Here is a 21,510-nt window from a genome sequence, read left to right on the forward strand (position 1 = left end):
CAGGCGGTTCAAAGGCAGTTCGGTCCAAGTAGTCCAATCCATAAGAAATATTGCAGTATAAAACAATAACAATGAGGTCGCTAGTCGCCCTTGCCGTGCTAGCATGTGTCGTAGTAGCGTGTTCAGGGCGAGAGGAGCAGCAGGGAGACCTAGTCGCCGCGGCCAGCCATCACGGGCACGGTCATCATCACGAAGAAGGTGGTGGCAAGGAGCACCACTCACATCACCATCATGAACATGGAGAAAAGGGGCACAAAGGTCACAAGGGACATCATCATCACCATAAGGGTGAACATGGTCATCACGGCAAACATCACCATGCGGGTCATCATCACGAACATGGAGGACACCACAAGAAACACTGGGATGAGCACGACCACCACGGCAAACACCACGAGCACGGACACCACCACAAGGGCGGCAAGCATCATCACAAGAAACATCACGATAAAGGCGAAGAAGTTGAAGGCTACCACAAGAAATACCACAAGGACGAGTACCACAAAGACCACCACTTCTACGATGACCACCACAAGGAAGGCAAGCACCACAAGCACGGACACCACCACGGACATCACGAGAAACACGGTGGACACCACAAGAAAGGCGGACATCACCACTCCGGCCATCACGAAGAGCATCACGGCAAACACGGACATCATGACAAACACCATTACGATGAAGACCATAAGGGACATAAGGGCCACCACGGACACGAAGAACACCACCACCACCATCATGACCACGGGAAGAAAGGTGGTCACGAAGATCACAAACATTGGGGATTCCACCACGGCAAGCACTGATAATATTATAAGATTGTTTTTTTATTTTACTATGTTACTATATGAATTACCTCGTTGTAAATAAATGAAAGTTAATTTTAAACATGTCATGTTTCATTTTTAAAGTTAATCAATAACCCAAAGTGGTACGTACTCTAATTAGCTACCGATCTATCGGAACTAATTCAGTTTAACCATAACGTGATGTCGTCACAGACACCGCAGCGCAGCCGCCGCCGAATCAGTCGTCCAGAAATCTGCAGCAATGATTACCAAACACCACTTTGTAATCGACATCAGATGAAAGCGATCTAATCTATAAATTCAAAGTGCGGAAACAGTTTTGACACTCTTAGCGTAGCTTTGGTGACGGCTACGTCTCTAGTCGAGCCAAACAAAGTGAGTAGAACACTAGCATTTGAAAAACTATGTATAACTTTTGATTTAAAGTTTTAAAGTATCGTTGTTTAAAATTCATTAACCGTTAATATCTTATTTTTTCAGTCATGCGGCTCTTATTCCTGATACCCCTATTTTGCGCGGTGCTACTAACGCACGCGCGTAATGTAGCAAATCAAAAAGGTGATAAAGATGATGCAGCCATCGCCGCCACACAAGTAGAAGCAACCAAAGGAGCCGACCTCTCCGCCGCTGGCAGTGCATCTAAAGACCAAGCTATTGCTAGCACTGAACACAAGAAGGCCAAAGACAGCCACCACGAATCAGGCGGCGGCCATGAACATCATGCTCATCACCATGAGGAACACGGAGATAAAGGCGATAAGGGATACAAATCGCATCATCATCATGATAAGGGCGAACATGGACATCATGCGAAACACCACCACGAAGGACATCACGACGAACACGGAGGTCACAAGAAGAAGCACCACGATGAGCACGATCATCATGGTGAACATCATGAGGCGGCGCACGGACACAAAGGCGGCAAATTCGGACACAAAAAGGGTCACAAAAAGGGTTCGAAGACCACTGGTTTCCATCATAAATCCCATAAAGACGAATACCACAAGGAACACAAGTTCTACGACGACTTCCACAAGGGCGGACACCACCACAAACACGGAGACTTCCACGGACATCATGACAAAAAGGGAGGCCACCACAAGAAAGGAGGTCATCACGAAAAGGGACATCACGAGAAACACCATGGCAAGAAGGGACATCATGATAAAGGACATTATGATGAAGACCACAAGGGACACAAGGGTCACCATGGACACGAAGAGCACTTCGCACATCATCACGACCACGGAAAGAAGGGCGGACATGCCGGCGGAAAGGAGCATGGTTACAGTCATGCCAAGAAATCGTAAAGACGAAAATACCTGCCCACTTTATTATTTGTTTGATTACGTTTTTGTTTTTTGTTATATTTTTCAAGTCATTGTATATAAAAAATTACGTAAGAATAAATAATTTAATTAAAATTTTAATTAAATTTTAAATTAAATTTTATATTTCATTTTAAACCAAAACAATTAGTTGATAGTTGGTATAATTCTAACAAAAAAATACATAAAAACCTTTATAACTAATTGAAACTGAGTAACTACTGCAACTTACCTACAAACCCAATTTGCAATGTAAATAAAAATGATTGAAAAGAAATCAAGTTGACAATTGCACAAAAAGTGAATAATAAACATAACACAGTTTGTGATAGAAGCAATCAGAGCAAGAAATGACACAATATCTGTATTTTAAAATTTATTCAATACAAAGTTGCATAAGATTTACAACAGAGCCATCAATGGAGCTAGATGGTCGAATTCAATCTTCTCAGTGATGTTCTTAGTCTTAATGTTTTCATCCTGGTTGGCAATGAAGATCAAGTTACCATCATCTCTCCAGCCATACTTTTTCACCCAGTGTTTCAAAGTCACATCTAAAAAAATATAAATCATGAGTTATTTTCTAAAAGCACACAAATTGGTAAGACGTCATGTAATAAATAACATGCAACAAAATTACATAATTGAGTGTTTCCATCAACATTTTTAATTCAATTACACAAACTAAAGCCTGCATATTTGCTAAAAATAGTATTTGTATAATAATTTGTGAGTTACTGACCATCAATGCCTCCCAACAAGTTAGCAAGGTTGTTCTTATCAATGGTCTGGAATGTAATGCCAACAACATGGCACACAAACTTTCTGATAGAGTCATGGAACCCACTGATACGGTTGCAGAGTTCTGGCATCTGATGTACTCGGTTCCAAAACTGAGCAAAGTCACACTGCTCTAAAATATCAGCCAAATATTTGATCTGCGATATTGTTTCATTTTCCACCTAAAAATAAAATGTTACATGTTAGAACTAAGACCAAACTAAAAATTTTGTTAAATTATACTTTACTGTGTTTGTTAAACCTATTGTTTATACATTTCCAAAATGAAACATTCAATTTTACAATTACTAAGAAGTAATAAAAGATTTACTTACAACAGACTCCAACAGCAGACATTTGCACAGAGTAAAATCTGTGTGTGGGAAGTTAGTCAAAGCTTTCAACAGAATTTGGCATGTGATATCCGCATTGAACTTCTCTGGATTAAATTGGTACAGCTTTAAAACTGCCAGATTAGCTTCTAAATCATACGTATTCTCTCGAGACTGCATTTCAACATACCTCTCTAAAGTTTGAAGATTGGCAGGATTGTATCTACAAACAAAATAACACACAACTTCAAACCGGAGTAGATGATTAATATTTCGTTTGTGGTTAGTGGTAGCAGTTGTTCTACCTCTTTAGAAGTGATAAATTAAGTTGAGAAATCTATTAATTGTGATCTGTAACTTACAGGTACACAAACCTGATAGTGGCCACTTTGACTAAACACATAACCTTAACGAAAACCAAAAATACGTATGGTTGTTTACCTTTCAATACTTTTTAATATGGTGGCAACGGTTTGCTTCATAGTTTCAGCCATTGTGAGGCCTGTATTATTAATCTCAGCACTCGTTTCAAAATATAGAGTTCAATACAATTCCATCAAGGTAAGCGTGGCGTTACAAAAAGAAATCTTGACATTTGACAAATGTGACATATACATGACAACTGACAGCCTCGGTCTATAGACAATTAATAGAATTTCAATTTATGGTTTATGATCTATGGTTCAAGAGTATAATGAAACATTAATACCTAAAAAAATATAGTGGTTTTTCTACAGAAAACTATCTGAGATTTCTATATCTTCAATAATAATGGAAAAACATTAGAAAAACACTTTATCTATTTATTCAGAGCCAAGTTCGGAGCTTATGGACTAAAACACAAACACGTATGCAGTCTATGATTTATCCGACACTGACTTTTCTCATATTGACATTGACATATTTCGACATCGTTTTCCGAAGTTTTATGGCGGTGGAGACAGGAGAACATTCTTCTCCAAACATAAATACATAAAATGAAAGTTAAATAACATTAAATCTGATAATAATACAGACTCAAAAGTTAACTTTCCATTCATAATTTAAGATAAGAGTGATTAGAAATAAGTGTTTAAGACATAGGTATCAGTGTAATTGACTAACCAGTGCAAAACAAACTTCAAAATGGATCAAATGCTACCGAGTCCATACAATATCCCTGGTATAGATACTCCGTTGCATCAACCAGAGGAGGATCAACAAATTTTGCCAAATGCTATGCAACAGCAGCATCAGCACCAACAGCAGCAACAACAACATGCCCTTGCCGCCATGGGTTCGTCTCCGCTGGTCGGTTTTGGCGCCTCACTAATGGGGACTCCTCAGAGATCAGTCCATACATACGCGCCAGCTGCCAGCTATGCTACACCCCAACAAATGATGCAGCCACAAACACCAGTAATTACATTTGTTAATCTACTTAGAATGCATAACATGAACATTCATAAACATTTCAATATCAGAAGTTTATTAGTAAATTCCGTATAATTATACATTTGTAGTATTTTATTTATGCCATATAGGACCCCAGTTTGTCAAATAATCTTTATTGACATAATGTATTATTATTTTCAGCAAAACTTAATGTCACCTATGATAACAAGTGGTAGCTTGGCTGGTCAACAAATGTTAAGTCAGGCAAGTCCAGCACCAATGACTCCCATGACACCTCACTCTGCTGACCCTGGCATTGTACCACAGTTACAGTAAGTACTCATAGCAATACTCTGACTAGAGTAGAAAACCAGTTTAATGATGATGAATTAAAATGATTGTACTTTTTTCTTTTTCAGAAATATTGTCTCCACCGTGAACCTCAATTGTAAACTAGACCTAAAAAAAATTGCCCTACATGCCAGAAATGCGGAATATAACCCAAAGAGATTTGCTGCAGTTATTATGAGAATAAGAGAACCTAGAACTACAGCACTGATATTTTCATCAGGAAAGATGGTTTGCACAGGTGCTAAAAGTGAAGAAGATTCACGTCTAGCTGCTAGAAAATATGCTAGAATTATTCAGAAACTAGGCTTTACAGTAAGTAAACATTTAATTAAATATTCATTTGAAATGTTGCTAAATCAACTAATTCATGACCACAAACTAAACTAATATCTTGAAACAGAAACTGGATGTAATTAGGTAGTATTTGTAAAGTTTTATAAAATGATATTGACATGATATTTTTTTTTTATTTTCAGGCTAAGTTTCTAGACTTTAAGATCCAGAATATGGTGGGAAGTTGTGACGTTAAGTTTCCAATTCGCCTTGAAGGCTTAGTACTGACTCATGGACAGTTCAGTTCATATGAACCTGAATTATTTCCTGGACTTATTTATAGAATGGTTAAACCTAGAATAGTATTATTGATTTTTGTGTCTGGTAAGGTTGTGTTAACTGGAGCTAAAGTAAGAGAAGAAATATATGAAGCATTTGATAACATTTACCCAATATTGAAGAGCTTTAAAAAGCAATAAGTGTGAATGTTTGAGTACTTTAATTAAAATAAATGTTGATCTATTTTACAGATTTAAAATTGCAGTTTTATTTAGTGACTCCTTTAATTTATTTACTTAATAATATTACAGCTCTTATTTTCTGTGATAAAAGTTATGATGTTGCTCATTAAGTAAAGTAATCAATTTATGTACCATATTCTACTAGACGTTCCAAAACCAGTAAAATAACACATTTTTTTGTGATGATATTATCTTCGAGCATGTGTACACCATAATGGTGTAATAAATAGATTACTATCTCAGATTCTGCTTATAAGCTCTTATTAATTTATCAATGGAAGTTTTGATGAAGAATTTCTGCAATTAATAAACTGGCAACACACATATTCGTTTCATTTCACGCAGTTTTAAGACGCGTCATCTAGACTTCAAATATGACATTTATTTATATGTGTCATTCTCATTTGTTGTGTGTACGGACTGTCAGATTTTTATTCAGTAATTAAATTAAACTTTTAGAGATAAAAAATACAAAAAGTTATATTTCAACCCTGTACCCTGCTGTAAATAAATAAACTAATAACGCGAATACATATTAAAACAAGTTAAAATGTGAAGTATTACAAAAGTAAACAATATATTATTATCAGAACACGTTATACTCAGAATTATACCTATTATCAGAGCAAGAGAGTAATAAAATTAACATTTAAATTGATACACAGGTACATGTCTACGAATATTTCTTTATAAACAAGAATAAGATGAAGTAATGTTTGCATGATCTTCCTATACATCTGTTTCTCTATTATTTTAAATTTTTTTTTAGGTGTTGTCCAAAAACCATAATATTGCCAATTACAATGAGGTCTGACATAGAAAAGGAAGCTGGGACGTGGTTACTTAAGAGATATGGACAGTTTTTCAAATCACAATTTCAAGATCTAGTGTCTACAACAAAAGATGAGTTCTGGGAAGAGAACAAAACCTATTTACCTATACAAGTGGCAATGACAACTGGCGAACTTATTCCTGTAACAGACCTGGTATCATCCGATAACACTTTGATGACCAAAGTATTGAGTGTGCTTACTTCACTGTGCACTGAAGTTGTTGCTCTCAAGAAAGAAGCATTTGAAAAGTGAGTAGCATGTTGTTTTCTCCCTTTCCTTATCAATATTCATTATTTGGCTGCTTATAAAGCTTATCATGCCACTGCAATAATGTGTGTTTAATGCAACTGTTCATAGAATGAGGCTTATATGATTTTAATGCTTATATAAATTAAACAAATCATAACAACCTAATGTGTTAACAAACCCAGAATATTTATAAAAAACAAACAAATTTATTATCTCCTCCTTCATCCTCTTTACTCAAATATACATTTTGTATTGACATTGATAATAATATTTCTATTTCAGGCATTTCAATTTTTTATCTGTGTATGAGGAATACAATAACAATGATATCAGCAAACAAATGGAATCAATTTGTGCACTAAGTGCCTTCACTAGCCGCTGTGATGATGTGCTACGTAATCTGTGCAGCCAAGTCTTTGCTATATTCACTAAAAGTGCCATAAATATTAGTAAGTTTCTTGACACTCCAAAACAGAAATAACTTCATTTTGATATTGAAAGAAATTCATAATGTATTTTGATATGTATTTCAGATGGAATTCAACTGCACTACATTATAAATCACATTGGAGAATTATTTACCCTAATTGTTTTGTTAGAAGTGTTAATATCCAACACATCTCTAGTAACAAATTGGAATAAATATTGCAAAACTATAAAATCCTTCAGCCATGCACCAGAAAACCTGGATTTGATGGAGGATAAGTTCAAGGCTGTAGTTGGAGCTTTAAATACTGTGACAAGTAAAATTATGAATGATGACATTGTACACAGAAGCCTTCAAAACTTGACTGTATTAAGGGGAAGTTTGGTTGACAAAAATTGTGCATTGGTAGCTGCAGAATTTACTAAGTATATAAAACAAGCAATTACAAATCTAGACAAACTTGTGCAAGAGCAGCCCAATGTTAGCAATCTGTACAAATGTATCAAAGTGAATGGGCTTTTTGTACTGTCTGCACATTTGTTTGGCACTAATGATAAAAAGATTTTCAAAGCATTAATGGAATTAAACACAAAGGTAATTATCAGATATGATAATGGAATGAAAACCTAGTCTGTTGATGGATAGAGTCTAGAATATTGCCAATGGCTATAGTACTACATTTTTCTGGTATCCAAAAATACCCAATTATAATGCAGAGCTTGATTACTACCTAAAATTATAATAGAAATTGGTTGTCAGTTTGTTATAATAAAATTATTTTTACAGGCACATAGTGTAAACATCATTGGCACCACAGTTTGGTTTCCTGAGCAGTTCCTTCAAAGGCATGTTGCATCACAATTTGCAAAACACGACAAAATATCTCAAACTATGGTCAAAGCTAGACAAGCTTATATCAGCATGAAGAAGGCCACCTTGGCAAAAGACATTGCAAATCTACATCTTGTGTGTACACAGTGGGTCCTTTCAATTGAAGAAATATTTTCATCTAACCATCACAAGTTGAGTGCTGCTGAAATGAGCTTACATGCAAAAACACTTATGACAGGCCTAGACATAGCTTCAACAACAAACCATTCAGTGCTCACTTTAATTAATTTACATCTCACCCTGGGTATACCACTACCTAAAAGCATGTTATTATCATTGTTTGAAATTATGTACATGCTAAAGACTTTGAAAAATGCAGTGAGCCGTAATAGAAACCAAATAATCATTTCAATCAACATGATATTACAACATCTTGTGTTTCAATCAACATCATCTATACTTGAAGTAAAGAAATCTTTAATGACTGATAAAAATTATGCAAACAAGAGGCTTGATGAGCTGACATGTCTAGTGATTGCTGAAAGAGCTCTCAAAGGCGCTGCTACAGTCAAAAGGAATATAGCAGCTAATATTGCGTTGAGCTTTGTCCCTGACACCACATATTTAGAAGACAGTTACACTCGACTTGGGAAACTCCTAGAGAAAATCCAGACTTTATCAAGTTTTATACAAACTATGGATAGTCTATGCAATTGCTCTTGGCTCCTGTGGCATCAGAATATCATACCAATTTATTTTGAACAGAACTTTAGTATGCAGTTGAATACCTTGAAATTAAAATATTTTCTGATGGTGTTAGAGGATTGCGTCGTGCTATTGCATCACACTGATAAATATTATGGAACCACTAAGTATGAACAGTTTTTAAACAATATGAAAACTATGATACAAAACAAAATAATACTGAGTGCAAGTCAAAATATAGAGACGAATTTAAGACTTCATATTCACTCTCATCTTCAGCTAGATGTGATTAATCCGTTCACCTTTGACATGACGAAAAAATTATTACTTACTATAGATAACTTCAGGATGTTTTTTGTTTACATGTCTGTTGTACCTTCAGTAGAACACTACTTATCAACTATGTATTACAATTTAACAACTGTTGTGCTATCAGATTGGAAGACTTATGGAGAAATGCGTCAAATGGCAAAATTCAAATTTAACTTGAAGACTGTTCAGGATAATCTTCCCACACAGACCTTGGAACAAGGTTTAGATGTATTAGAAATAATGCGGAATATCCACATATTTGTTTCAAAATACTTATATAATTTAAATAACCAGATATTCATTGAAAAGAGCAGTAACAACAAACATCTCAATTCAATAAACATCAGGCATATTGCCAACTCCATTAGAACACATGGCACTGGTATCATGAATACAACTGTGAATTTTACTTATCAATTTTTAAAAAAGAAGTTTTTCATATTTTCTCAATTTATGTACGATGAGCACATCAAGTCCAGGCTTATAAAAGACCTAAGAAACTTTAAAGAAAGTGCCGACGCCAATGGAAACATGTATTCTTACAAAAATGCAGAGAAATTTAACAAGGGGATAAAAGTGCTTGGCTTGAACGAAGAAGGGCTAAGTTACTTAGACCTCTTTCGTGACCTCATTAGTCAAATTGGTAACGCGATGGGATACGTTAGAATGATCAGATCTGGAGGGAGACATTGCTGCTCTGATGCCACAATGTTTCTACCAAACCTTGATAACGTCGAATCGTTCAAACAACTCAGTGAAGAGAGTGATCTTGGATCTAGAACGATTCAGTCTTCTGAGAATCTTGATCATAATATCAATGATCTTATTTCCAATTTTATTCAAGGCACAGAGTATTTTAAGTTACTAGTTGATGTATTTGCACCTGTATTTCGTAATCCAAAAAATGTTCATCTGAAGAATTTCTACATTATAATTCCGCCACTAACTTTAAACTTTGTTGAACATATGATATTGTCGAAAGACAAAATGTCGAAGAAGAATAAAGTTGGCGCAGCATTTACTGACGATGGCTTTGCAATGGGTATTGCATATATTATGAAACTTCTCGACCAGGTAAAAAAAACAAACATTACCAATTAGTACAGAAATAATCAGTAAATCAATTCAGTGTTTTTGGTTTTCATTCACCATACTCCAATGTTTTTTACATAGTGGAATATAATAATCTTCATTACTTCATCTATATTTGCGAAAAAAAAACATCAAATTCAGTTCAGCTGAAGTATTATGGTAAAATTCATACCTTACAATATATTTTTGTGAGCTTTTGCCTCACCAAACTTTGAAGGGCTTCATTGGTTTGATTCTGTTTGGAAACACATCAATGATGAAAGGAAACAACTGCAGGAACAACAACATAAGGGCTCTGTACAGCTACAACAAGCTTTGGCATTAACTGAAAAGAAAATCAAAACTTTAGAAGAAGAGTTTAAGTTGTTGTACTACAGTCTAACAAGTGCTAGAATATTTTTCAGATAAGATCTGAGTAAGATATATTGGAAAGCAGTGCTAGCGTAAGGGCCACTGACACCCTGGGCGAAAATATTGTGGCGCCCACTGAAAAGAAAATCAATATCAAGTGTTAGTTGTTGATACTATCGGCGGCTATCAAGCGCCCCTAGAATATTTCTTCAGCCCATCAAGTCTGAGTAAGATATATTGGAAAGTTATGTGATACATCTTATATGAACTGTTATTTACTATACTCACTATACATATAATTTAAATTCTATAAGATTCCTTAAGTAATAAAACCATAATAACAAATTAAGTTTATAAGAGAAGTGATAATCTTGTTTATTATTATTATAATCATATTACTATATATTATGTTACAGCATTAATATATTATGTTACAAGGAAATAAAAGGTATTTTCTTTAGAACAATATTTTATTTTAAATGGAATCATTTGTACTAGCTATAATTTGGTGCATGTGTAGGAGAGCTCCATATTCAAGATGATTTTCCAAATATTTGGCATATTTCATGATAGAACTTCCTGCATTCTCCCCTTGTAAATAAGAAACAATTCTTTTCATAGCCTGGTAGGCCTCCATTCCTGAGGTTGAATTGCATACTTTCTGACTGAACACATCAGTAGCTTGCATATTTTCATCCAGTTGCCCTCGAAAAATACATGGCAATTTCTTGTCACAAAAAATAATCATGTCCAATGAACTTGGACATTGGTCATAATTCAGAGGTATGTTATACATCTTACACCATCGTGATAAACTATGATCATTATCACTATCTTCTTTGACATTAAAGAATAAACTGCCATCTCCAGGAGGATAGCTTAGGCTCTGGATATATTTTTGTGGTATGTTGTGCCATGCCATACCCATCATATGTACATAATCCATGAATGTTGAGTTGTCTTTACCATAAGTTAAACTTCTACTAATTTGCAATCTTCGATAGTGATACTTGAAACACTCCACTACCTTTTCTAAAATGTTTGTCACATAGCTTAGTTCTGTTGTACCAAGTACTCTTATATTTTCAAATTTCATACTGTTAATCATGCTTTCCGGCACATCAAGTACCAAAGTGACATGGTTTCCTTTAGAAGCCAGCTCATTATTCCACTTAGTTAAGTAATTCTGTATAATGGAATAATTAATTTGTGAATTTAGACAATAGTAATAAGAGACTGGTAAACTTCTAACATGTATTTCCGTTTCCATTGATTCTTTGCCTGCCACTGCTACTTCCTTTTTGTCAGTTCCTAATGCATTCACCAAGAGCAGTAGGGAAACATAACTTTCAGCATGTTGGCCATTTAGGTAGCTAGCATAGTCAAGGTTGTGTGATAATGCACAAACACCTCCCAAATAAACATCATTTGGCTGAGAATTGGTCAGAAACCTTTTCCAATCTTCTTTAGCTTTTTCGCCGTACATATCATCAGATGAATATTTGGATATATTATGTCTTGTACGAAAGCTTAACAGCCAGTCATCAATACTAGTAAACTTTTCACTTAATCCCTTGAGTATATCTTGTGCCTTAGTACGAAGTTGATCTTCAGTGATAACATTTCCACTCTTAAATTGTTGTTCAAACCAATCAAGAAGGTTTTGTTCTAAATTAAGACTGCAGATTTCCTTAAGAAGGTTATATTTCTGGTTGTATTTTTTTATTATTGCGTCTTTCTGTTTGTAAATAGATAAAATAGTCTGAGGGTGAACACCATACTCTCTAGCTATATCAGATTTACATTGACCATTATCTAGAGCTTGAATTACTTGTAGTTTTGATGTAGCATCAATTTTACTAAATGATTTCTTGGGAAAATCGCTTAAAAATTCAGATTGATCGTCAACCACATTTTTAAGTCCAGGATTCCAAATTGACATGCTTTAAATATCCCGTCAATTTCACTATTATGATAGCTTATATTTTTACAAAATAGTTATATCTTAGCACTTTAAATAATAAGTAAGTAAAATATAAAATATGAGAGTTTCCATTACTTTCCATAACACGAAATGTCAATAATCGAATACGTCAATGTCACTATTCACTATTCCTTGTATTCCGTTTTATTACCACACAAACGTAACGAGTCTTCGCCGTAGATGGTAAATGTATTTTTAATGTACAACTAATTTATTTATTTTATTGTTAGATATTTGTTGGATGAAATTGGAAAATAATATTTATTTATCTTATGGAATTCTTATTTTCCAAAAATAATAAATTTTGTAAAGATAGGTGGCGCTTTATGCGTCGTAGTTTCGCATGTCGCGTCGAGCAAAGAATAGTAATGTTTTATTATAACCGTTACTAAATTATTGCAGTAATCCAGTGGGTTTTTTACCTTTATGCTCGGCAAACAGTGAGTAGTTTCTTGTGACTTTTACGATACCAACATTTTAGTAAAGTTGCCCTCTGGGCCATTTCTCCCTCGTTATTATATTGTGTAATTTGATTTATTTGTGATACTTGTCTGAACCCATCAAATTTCTTTCCAGGACATACGTTGCAGCCTGTCCCTCAATACACAAATGTCTCTAAAAAGCGAGTTGTAGAAAGCCCAATAGGGAAATTAGTAAGATATTGCAAAAATTGCAAACCGGCTAGCTAGGATAATACTAAATGTTATCCATAACGATGCAGCAAGTCGTTATTTTTTTATTGTAGGTCTTATATAAACATGTTTGAGATTTTATTTAAGTCCAAATCTAACACTGACTAACATATTCAAATATTTTTATTGCATTCTTAATGTACACAATGTCACCTACATTGGTAAGAAAAACTATTTTAAAACAAGTTGACCACGTGAGTTTTCACGAAAATGAAAAATCTCGTAATGTATTAATATTCCCAATATTAATAAGTTAGGGGATTATTCAACTGCTGCTCCAGCACCCAAGGGGTATTTATTAATAATGAAAATAAAACAAAACACAATACATGCTACAATAAAAGTACAATTTATGCCCTTTAAATTTATTTTCACACAGAACTTCTTTTTACGGACGTTAAAATTATTTTGTAGCAAAGCTACCCGGCTGAACATTTATATTCCCTCATAATATTATTATTAAGAAACATATTTTCTTATAAACAATTAATTCGCCGAGGGCAAAAACCATAGTCATTATAACTAATCAATATACATATAAATACTAAATATTTTTAAAGAGTTATTCCTATTTAGGTATTTTAAAGAAATATCATATTACACTAAACCATACTTATAAGTAAGATGATTATTTTGATTGTGCACCAAAATAAAATATTTTTGACATTTTACATTTAATGCCATAATTATCTATAAATTAAGATTTAAAATAGCCACGGTATCCAAATATATAAAGCTGCTGATTTGCTATAGTACTTATTATTTTACACCCATTGGTGACTTATTTTTGCTGATGGATACAATACATATTCAGCATTCCTATTAGTTCTATTTCTTCATTGTGTCTAATATTCTAATGTTTTTATATGGAATATACCAGCAAAGAACATTTCTCAATACTACTTTTCGCTTTCTATGCTCCTTCTTATCAAAACTGTAGTTTGTGCCACTAGGTTGCACAAACACACTTTACTCGGAAAGAAAACCTAATCCACAATCGTAATATCAATAACAAGAACAACTTAATTTCTAAGCCAGTGTATTACTGTTCTTCACACATATTACATTTAATAATTACATTATAAATGTGCAGGAAATTTTATATCATCGGTTTTGCATACTAAAATCTTATGAGAAAATGTTGAGCAAAGATTTTACTATAACAGCAGGAATTATCACACGTCATAGGTAGCAACTAAGATACATTCAGTAATCATTATAAGTTCTAGTATATTATATTTTTTATAAAAGAAATTTGTATGTATTGTAAAACGGAAAGTTTCATGGTATCACTTTGGACTTATGATTCTGAAAAATTGTCTGAGTTATATTGGGAGTCTTCAACTTCGGCGATTTCTATGTGTTCTTGAGGTGAGCCAGACAGCGGTGTAGTTGCAGTCGAGGTGGATGCCGTGGCTGAAACCGTCGCCGTGACTGTGACCGTGGCAGTAGTTAGGGCTGTCACCGTGGCAGTGGTGGTAGCCGCGGCCGTGGCGAAGGTTGTAGCCGTGGCAGTGGTCGCGGCCGGCGCTTTGGGATAGTCGTTGAAGATATGTATGTGGGTAACGCGACGTCAGTCTGCCTCGTGTTCATGCAGTTGGGCCAGCAAGGCGGCGCGACGAGACTCCAGTTCCGCATCACTCCACGCTGTCGATCCGGCGGACCTATACAAGTCAAATCTTCAATTATTAGCTTGTTTTTTGTGTAACACTAGACTAGAGAAAAACACCAAGATACAACTGTGTACTTACCGATCTTTCTTTTCCTTCTTATCTTTCTTCTTCTTGGGTTTATGTGGGAGCTCGTGCGTCTCCTCCTCAGGACTGCTAGGAGCACTACGCTTCGACTTCTTACTCTTGTGGCGAATTGCTTCGTCATCTGTTATACCACCCTCTTCGGGAGTCGGAGATTTCTAAACAAAAAATATTGACTTGTCAATTACATGGAAACATATTTATCAACAAATTAGAAAGCGAATTTAACAAAGCCACGTCAGGTTACACTATAATACAGACTTAGGATCCTTGAAATAACAAGAATTTATAAATATTTGTTTACTACTGGATACTTACAGGTAATGGGGAGTGCTTGCGATGCTTCTTCTTTGACTTCTTGTGTTTTCTGCCTTCATCCGAAGTCCATGTGCCGTGGCTGGGAGCTGGCGACGGCGAGCGAGCAATTTGGATGGGCGACGGAGACCGCGACCTGGACTGTGTATGGAAATAGTATAGAAATAAGTTTAATAAGAAACATAACTATTAATATTATGAAACTGTATCTCAACAGTCATTATAGTAAGATTAGTCACAGAGCTCTGGTCAAATGTATATTAAAGTGGGCCAAATGTTACGAAACGTTCAACTTGCCGCACAATTTTATTCTGAAACTGTTTTAGGTAATCCAGTTGTAATATTAAATGGAAACTTACCAATGAAGCAGAATGCGAGCGTTTCTTCTTCTTGGAGCGCTTTGCTTTCTTGGATTTCGGATGATGGTAATGTAAACAGCTTTCCTCCTGTTCATGTTGGAAATCCTGAAAATAAACAAAAGTTATATTAGTACTCTAACTAAATACTAGTAAATATTCACAATATATAGAAAATGGACTTAGAGATAAGGGAGACAATTTTGATATGTTTACATAAACATTAGACTTACTTTGTATATCCGAACTCTATCTTCTTCATACGGTACGGCCGCGAACTCCGGCGCAGTCAGATCTAACTTCTCCTTGACCTCATTCCATGACAACTGATGGTCTATATTTGCTTCTGTCAATGCCCATTTAAAGGCACTTTCTATTTTCTTCATTGCTTTCGATTCTTCTTTCATCTTTTCTTTGTTTCGGGCTTCAGCCTGTACGCAAACAAAAGTTTTTCATATAAGCAATAGCTAGGCGCAAAATGGATGTCAAATTTTGTTTACACAATTTCAAAACTTTATTGAAAATGCTTGTGTAGTTCTTAATTTGGTACATATAGATAAACATTTGACAAAATAATGTAAAAGCTAGTATTTCTTACCTTTTCAAGTAATGAATTGTAAGTGAGCTTGACATTGCCTGCATCGAGAGATGCTGACTTGCTGTCCTCACAAACAACAGTGGCAAACTCTTCAAAAGTAGTGTCAGGTTTAACTTCAAAGCTTTTTTCCTTCAAAATCTCCTTAATTACTTTCTTTTCATCGTGGAAACGCGCCTTCAGATTTTCTACGTAGAATTTAAATAAATCTAATGGCGTAGAGCCATTCTGTCCTGTAATGCGAACATTATGTCAAATTATGTTCATCATAAATCAATTTGTGTAGGCATATCACAAAAGTATGAAGTTCACTTACCAAGCATAGCTGAAAACCGCATATCAGCTGATATAACTGGGTACAATTCTACCCATAAAGACATTGAGGTAAGTTTACCTTCTTCATGCAAAGTATCCAGTAAAACCTGATAAAAAAAAAAACATTAATTTAGTGGTCATTTAGATTTTTTAGACACACATTAGTTGATGATAGTATACATGACATAATACATAAATGAAATGAAATCTCAGCAATAGAAACTAAGTTAAATTAATGTTAACAACAAACTTACCAAGAAATTATCTCTATTCTTTCTTTGCTGTCTCTTGTTCCGCTTTTTAACTTGTTCCCGTTCTTGTAAATATTCTGCTTCTAAATTCCTTATGTGTTGTTCAAACACTGTATAAATCAGAAAAATTAAACATTAATTTATGAACATACATTGTAACTAAAACGTAGTATCAGGCCAAGAATAGAAAATAGTTATGTTTACTTTGTTGATGATGCTATAAGTTGCGCGCATACTAACATCTTGGTGATTATTTTTAATTTAAATTGACAACATACATGTGAGGAGTATAATAGTAAATAAAATAGAACTTACCAATAAGTGCGTCTTCTTTGTCCATGCCTAATAGGCTTACGTCATTCTTAAATGCAGAGTTTTCTAGTAGTAACACCTGGGCTTCACTCCAGGTACTACTGTATGTTATTTCACTCATATTCTCCAACACCTGTAGCAATGTATAACTAATAAGTACTTATTCAGTGGAAGGAGGGTAGAGGCCAATGCCCATAATAGATAAAAATCCCCAAGTAACCCAAAGAAAAAACAAAGACCTTATATTGACTGCTTTTTCACCAGTTGTGACAAAATGCAAGATATTTAAAAAATTATGGTATTAGTAATACTGAATTTCGAAATGTAATTTCAATTGTATTTGTATAAATTATTAAATGTAGTTACTTGTACTTACTACAGAATAAAAATTACTAATAATTTTGTTAAATGCTAAAGAATGTAATTACTAGATTCTTACCTGTGCCAACATTTTCATGTTGCGTTTCTTCAAAGCCTTGGCTTCTTCTTTTTCACGCTTAGTTATTGTAAATATGCAATCTTCAAATATATCTCTACGATCAGATTCAGGAACACAGCGCCATATCTGTTAAACATAAAAATATGTAGATACATCATACTACAGCTGCACCATTTTTAAAAGGATCTTATGAGAATTAAAATTATTATGTGCATCACATTGGCACTGATCTGTAGTATTTTTTTTTTGCCATTTTAATATTGCTTTCATAAAATAAATGTTTCAAAAAACATCAATCTTACCTCAAGATTGTTGAACATTTCTTCACATTTGTAATATTTAGTCAATGATGTCACTCGGTCACAGCTTAATAGAAACTCTTCTAAGTTTTCCCTATTTTTCTTAGTTTTTAATCTGAAATTTAAAAAAAATCCTGTTAGTTCTCAATCAAACTTAAAGTAAATGTTAAAAAAAAATTGCACCATGTAAGACAGCATAAAAAAATTAAACCAGTTTTTACCTTTGCTCCTCTCTTTCATCCTTTAACTTTTGTGTTTTATAAGCATTAAATGCTTGTTTCTTCTCATTAAGTTTTTTAAAAGTCGCATAGCGAGGATCTTTAGATATTATCTTTACACATTGCTCCCAAGTTGCGTTTGATGGCACATTCTGAAAGTAAATATAAAGTATGCTTAAATATTGAAGTAATCATCTGGTAAAGTCAATTTAAAACATAAAATACCTATTTTTTAATACATAGTCATGTATGATTAAAGTGAGAAAACATACCCTGTCCTTTAAAAGTTCCTTAAAAGCCTCAATAGCTTCTTTTTTGTCCTTATATTGTAGTTCTGGTGGATTTTCTGGTACCTCAATTACATTGTTTTGTGTTGGAACACTCATTTCTTCAGGTTTACCTTAAAATAAAATAATTATTTAGAAAGTTCATAAACTAGATAACCAGCAGATATAAAAATAGCAACAGGAATTCTTGCAATGGGAATTTATAACTCAAATTATATTATGTACATAATAATTAATATAAAATACACTTACTTTCTTCTGGTATTGGTATAGAATTAGCAAGATTAGGATCTATAGCTGCAAGAGTTTTAGCCATTGCCTCATCCAAGGCAGAACTTCCAGTCTGATTTGATGGGGACATTGGCAAGGGTACTTCTCCAGGTGGTACTTCTGCACTGAGTGCTGCCCTGTAAGTATTCAATACCTTTGAATAATTTGAAATATCAATCACATAGCTGAGCTTTGAGGAGATAATTGGTGAGAAAATACCAAGAACCATGAGAAATAGTCAAATGTATTATGAGTGGTCAAACTAGTTAGTTGATATCTAATGGTTGTAATAGATGTTATACTACAAATTACAATTAGAGCAATACTTACTGTGCAGCTTCTTCAGCAGCAATTTTATCTTTAATTTCTTGTAACTCTTTAGGTATGATCCAACTGGATTCTTTTGTTTCTATATTGTGGTAATACACACGACCAGCTTCTGTCGTATATTCTTTCCAAACACATGCAGATAATAGTTTCTGGAAAAAATAACATAAGTGTTAGATTCAACACTAAACCTTTATGCAATTACATTTAATACAAAGATCCAGTCAATAACAGCAATAAATTCTCAAAAGTAAAACTATTGTTTTCTTATCAAATAACAACCTATTGGTTGGTACATTTGATGTTAGTTCCAAAGGAAACTTATCATGAATTATAAATAATGTGAATATATGAAGTTATTGTATAAAAAGCATTTTAAATAATAATTATAAGAATTAAGACCTGTTTCACAATATGTGAGTGAAATCGAAACTGTCCCTTAATGGTCCTAATGGCTCGTTAATAAATTACTAAAAAAATAACATTTTAAACACCACATGCCTATCTAACTCATCACTCTTTAATATAACTTTTAAAGATGCTTACTTCTGCTGGAGTTTTCAAATCATCAGGTTTCTCCCAAAGACTTTGTTTACTAACAGAGTTGTAGTAATAAGTTCTCCCGTCTGGAGCTTTGTGTTCAGACCAAGGACTGCTTTGGTTGGCCAACGGAGCAACATCTGGAGCAGGTGCATTCATATCCTGAAAATAGAATACACATTTTTTTAATAATTACATTATGATTAGCTTTCTTTTAATATAATAATACATAAAAAATAACCACAAGAATTACTTACAGCTTTAAATGCCGGAAATCCTGGTGGAGGCATTGAAAAAGGTGGTATCATAGGTGGGAAACCCATCGGCGGCGGCATACCAGCCATGTTCGGAGGTATTCCAGGCACAGGTGGCATCCCAACTGCTGAGGCAGGTATGCCTACAGACTGAGGCATTGGTGGTGCCATGCCGCCAAGCATATTCGGTGGAATGAGAGGTCCCGAACCAATCAGACCAGGCGAACCGGTCCCGGTATTAGCCGGTTCCTGTAAATAAGAGTCACTTATTTGTTATAAAAATATACTAAAACACTAATCATCTAAATAAAAAGAAAACAAACAAGTTATAGAAGTAATGCCATTATCACCACATATCTCTCTAAATAACATAAATTTACTAACCATGATGAACTTTAATAAATTGATTACACTTTAACACATATGTTAGGTATACACCGCGTGATAATGTAATAAATTTTAATTTAAAGATGCGTTGACGACAGCACCATTTCTTGATATCTGTTTCTCATAGACAAAAGTACAAAACGACAAAATCAAATCAACTTCGATGTCTTCGATTTATTTTGAGAGGTTACCCCATAGATTAAAAATAAATACATAGACAATAGCCTGTCTACCAATTCTATAGTCTTTGATAAGAATTATAGTGACTTCACTATACCTACCTACTGTGTATGGTCTCCTTTACGGTTTGTAATGTCACCTATCAAATCAGACATCAGCTGTTGCCGTTGTTTGTTGACATGTCATTATCTTTTCATTCCTTTGTATTGTCAATGTCGGAATGTCATTTGTAGTCGTAACATGAATAAAATTACTTTACGATAATTTTATTTTCATTTTATTATACATATTTGAGAGGCTACAAAACATAAAGCATAATTATCCAGTTTACTATAATGAAGCAAATATGATTTCACTTGTGGCCAAAATTATAAATATTTTTGCTACGAGCCTACAAACTATTCTACTGATAGCATCGTTTACAGGAAAACTAATAGTTTCAGCCGCAACATGGATCTCCTCATTAATAATAAACAGTCTACGAAGCATTATCACGTTTTTTGAAATAGTGTATGAAGATAATGTAGCTATATTTACTGAAGAAATACCGGCATCGGTGTATGGTGTAGTTGATACGTTTGTCAACCAAATAAATCGCATACAAGATGGTGTTGTCAATATCGTGAACGAAATATATTTAGAATTCAATGAACTTTTAAGTACCGCTAACTGGGTAACACGAACAGTTGCTATTATGATAAGTGAAGTGTTGATTTTACTAAAGAGTGCTGTGATATTTATCGGGGATACAGTGTGGCTCATTGTAACATTTGTGCCTATATACCTTCCACAACTGTTGAGAGCAGTGTTCAAGTATATTGGACTTATCATAGGAAGTTTTGTTGTAGACGCCTATATGACATTATTAAAATTCACAAATTGGTTAACAGAAGTGCCTTTACAATCTTTTATGGGAATCACAAGTGCTATAATAATTGTGCGTTTGTCTGTTCATTTCAGAGAAGCAATAATAAATCACATGACCATGCTGTATTGGTCTTTGATAAGAAATGTTTTGTATTTATATTACTTACTTTTTAATTATTTTACAAATTCAGAGGTTGGCCTAATAGCTCAAATGGCTGGTGGGCAAGACATAGGTTCTAGTGATATTACTTATTATGATTCTTCTAATGTTGATGATCTTGCTAATGGGGCAGATTC

At 34.2% G+C, this 21,510-nt stretch overlaps 6 protein-coding genes across 6 annotated transcripts; 3 read left to right on the forward strand and 3 right to left on the reverse strand.

The window, feature by feature from the left end:
- On the forward strand, positions 1-2,259 carry LOC118281597 (histidine-rich glycoprotein). Its single transcript, XM_035602210.2, has 2 exons — positions 1-804; positions 1,290-2,259. Exons 1-2 carry the CDS (start codon positions 72-74, stop codon positions 2,120-2,122), a joined length of 1,566 nt encoding a protein of 521 aa, XP_035458103.1. The 5' UTR covers positions 1-71; the 3' UTR covers positions 2,123-2,259.
- A 244-nt stretch (positions 2,260-2,503) lies between these two features.
- LOC118281570 (eukaryotic translation initiation factor 3 subunit K) lies at positions 2,504-3,862 on the reverse strand. The gene is made up of 4 exons (XM_035602172.2): positions 3,694-3,862; positions 3,256-3,475; positions 2,883-3,102; positions 2,504-2,694 (listed from the first exon to the last, which is right to left on the reverse strand). The coding sequence occupies exons 1-4, from the start codon at positions 3,744-3,746 to the stop codon at positions 2,543-2,545; spliced, it is 645 nt and encodes a 214-aa protein (XP_035458065.1). The 5' UTR covers positions 3,747-3,862; the 3' UTR covers positions 2,504-2,542.
- Positions 3,863-4,149: 287 nt separating this feature from the next.
- Positions 4,150-5,788, forward strand: LOC118281569 (TATA-box-binding protein-like). The gene is made up of 4 exons (XM_035602171.2): positions 4,150-4,650; positions 4,828-4,958; positions 5,046-5,289; positions 5,454-5,788. The coding sequence occupies exons 1-4, from the start codon at positions 4,378-4,380 to the stop codon at positions 5,727-5,729; spliced, it is 924 nt and encodes a 307-aa protein (XP_035458064.1). The 5' UTR covers positions 4,150-4,377; the 3' UTR covers positions 5,730-5,788.
- A 375-nt stretch (positions 5,789-6,163) lies between these two features.
- LOC118281594 (WASH complex subunit 4) lies at positions 6,164-10,702 on the forward strand. The gene is made up of 6 exons (XM_050706062.1): positions 6,164-6,436; positions 6,541-6,852; positions 7,136-7,302; positions 7,387-7,874; positions 8,067-10,202; positions 10,422-10,702. Exons 2-6 carry the CDS (start codon positions 6,575-6,577, stop codon positions 10,626-10,628), a joined length of 3,276 nt encoding a protein of 1,091 aa, XP_050562019.1. The 5' UTR covers positions 6,164-6,436; positions 6,541-6,574; the 3' UTR covers positions 10,629-10,702.
- A 320-nt stretch (positions 10,703-11,022) lies between these two features.
- LOC118281595 (tigger transposable element-derived protein 6) lies at positions 11,023-12,665 on the reverse strand. The gene has a single exon (XM_035602208.2). It carries the CDS (start codon positions 12,511-12,513, stop codon positions 11,047-11,049), a length of 1,467 nt encoding a protein of 488 aa, XP_035458101.1. The 5' UTR covers positions 12,514-12,665; the 3' UTR covers positions 11,023-11,046.
- Positions 12,666-13,573: 908 nt separating this feature from the next.
- On the reverse strand, positions 13,574-20,357 carry LOC118281591 (pre-mRNA-processing factor 40 homolog A). Its single transcript, XM_035602202.2, has 18 exons — positions 20,164-20,357; positions 19,783-20,028; positions 19,532-19,687; positions 18,989-19,137; positions 18,641-18,795; positions 18,374-18,501; positions 18,105-18,253; positions 17,887-17,998; positions 17,585-17,710; positions 17,149-17,278; positions 16,837-16,943; positions 16,584-16,689; positions 16,271-16,500; positions 15,906-16,103; positions 15,676-15,780; positions 15,320-15,457; positions 14,999-15,159; positions 13,574-14,911 (listed from the first exon to the last, which is right to left on the reverse strand). Exons 1-18 carry the CDS (start codon positions 20,164-20,166, stop codon positions 14,821-14,823), a joined length of 2,490 nt encoding a protein of 829 aa, XP_035458095.1. The 5' UTR covers positions 20,167-20,357; the 3' UTR covers positions 13,574-14,820.
- Positions 20,358-21,510: the final 1,153 nt, after the last annotated feature.

This window comes from Spodoptera frugiperda, chromosome 28 (genome assembly GCF_023101765.2).
Source record: "Spodoptera frugiperda isolate SF20-4 chromosome 28, AGI-APGP_CSIRO_Sfru_2.0, whole genome shotgun sequence".
NCBI lineage: Eukaryota > Metazoa > Arthropoda > Insecta > Lepidoptera > Noctuidae > Spodoptera > Spodoptera frugiperda.

Coding starts and splice junctions, on each gene's coding strand:
- LOC118281594 (XM_050706062.1), top strand. CDS start 6,575: ATGAGGTCTGACATAGAAAAGGAAGCTGGGACGTGGTTACTTAAGAGA. Junction 6,853..7,135: donor AAGAAAGAAGCATTTGAAAA/GTGAGTAGCATG, acceptor TTTCTATTTCAG/GCATTTCAATTTTTTATCTG. Junction 10,203..10,421: donor TTATGAAACTTCTCGACCAG/GTAAAAAAAACA, acceptor TGAGCTTTTGCC/TCACCAAACTTTGAAGGGCT.
- LOC118281591 (XM_035602202.2), bottom strand. Junction 19,138..19,531: donor ATTTGAAAACTCCAGCAGAA/GTAAGCATCTTT, acceptor TATTTTTTCCAG/AAACTATTATCTGCATGTGT. Junction 15,160..15,319: donor GCAAGCACTCCCCATTACCT/GTAAGTATCCAG, acceptor TTTTTTGTTTAG/AAATCTCCGACTCCCGAAGA.
- LOC118281595 (XM_035602208.2), bottom strand. CDS start 12,513: ATGTCAATTTGGAATCCTGGACTTAAAAATGTGGTTGACGATCAATCT.
- LOC118281570 (XM_035602172.2), bottom strand. CDS start 3,746: ATGGCTGAAACTATGAAGCAAACCGTTGCCACCATATTAAAAAGTATT. Junction 3,476..3,693: donor ATATTAAAAAGTATTGAAAG/GTAAACAACCAT, acceptor TTTTGTTTGTAG/ATACAATCCTGCCAATCTTC. Junction 2,695..2,882: donor CTTGTTGGGAGGCATTGATG/GTCAGTAACTCA, acceptor ATATTTTTTTAG/ATGTGACTTTGAAACACTGG.
- LOC118281597 (XM_035602210.2), top strand. CDS start 72: ATGAGGTCGCTAGTCGCCCTTGCCGTGCTAGCATGTGTCGTAGTAGCG. Junction 805..1,289: donor ATTCCACCACGGCAAGCACT/GATAATATTATA, acceptor TTATTTTTTCAG/TCATGCGGCTCTTATTCCTG.
- LOC118281569 (XM_035602171.2), top strand. CDS start 4,378: ATGGATCAAATGCTACCGAGTCCATACAATATCCCTGGTATAGATACT. Junction 4,651..4,827: donor TGATGCAGCCACAAACACCA/GTAATTACATTT, acceptor TATTATTTTCAG/CAAAACTTAATGTCACCTAT. Junction 5,290..5,453: donor TTCAGAAACTAGGCTTTACA/GTAAGTAAACAT, acceptor TTTTATTTTCAG/GCTAAGTTTCTAGACTTTAA.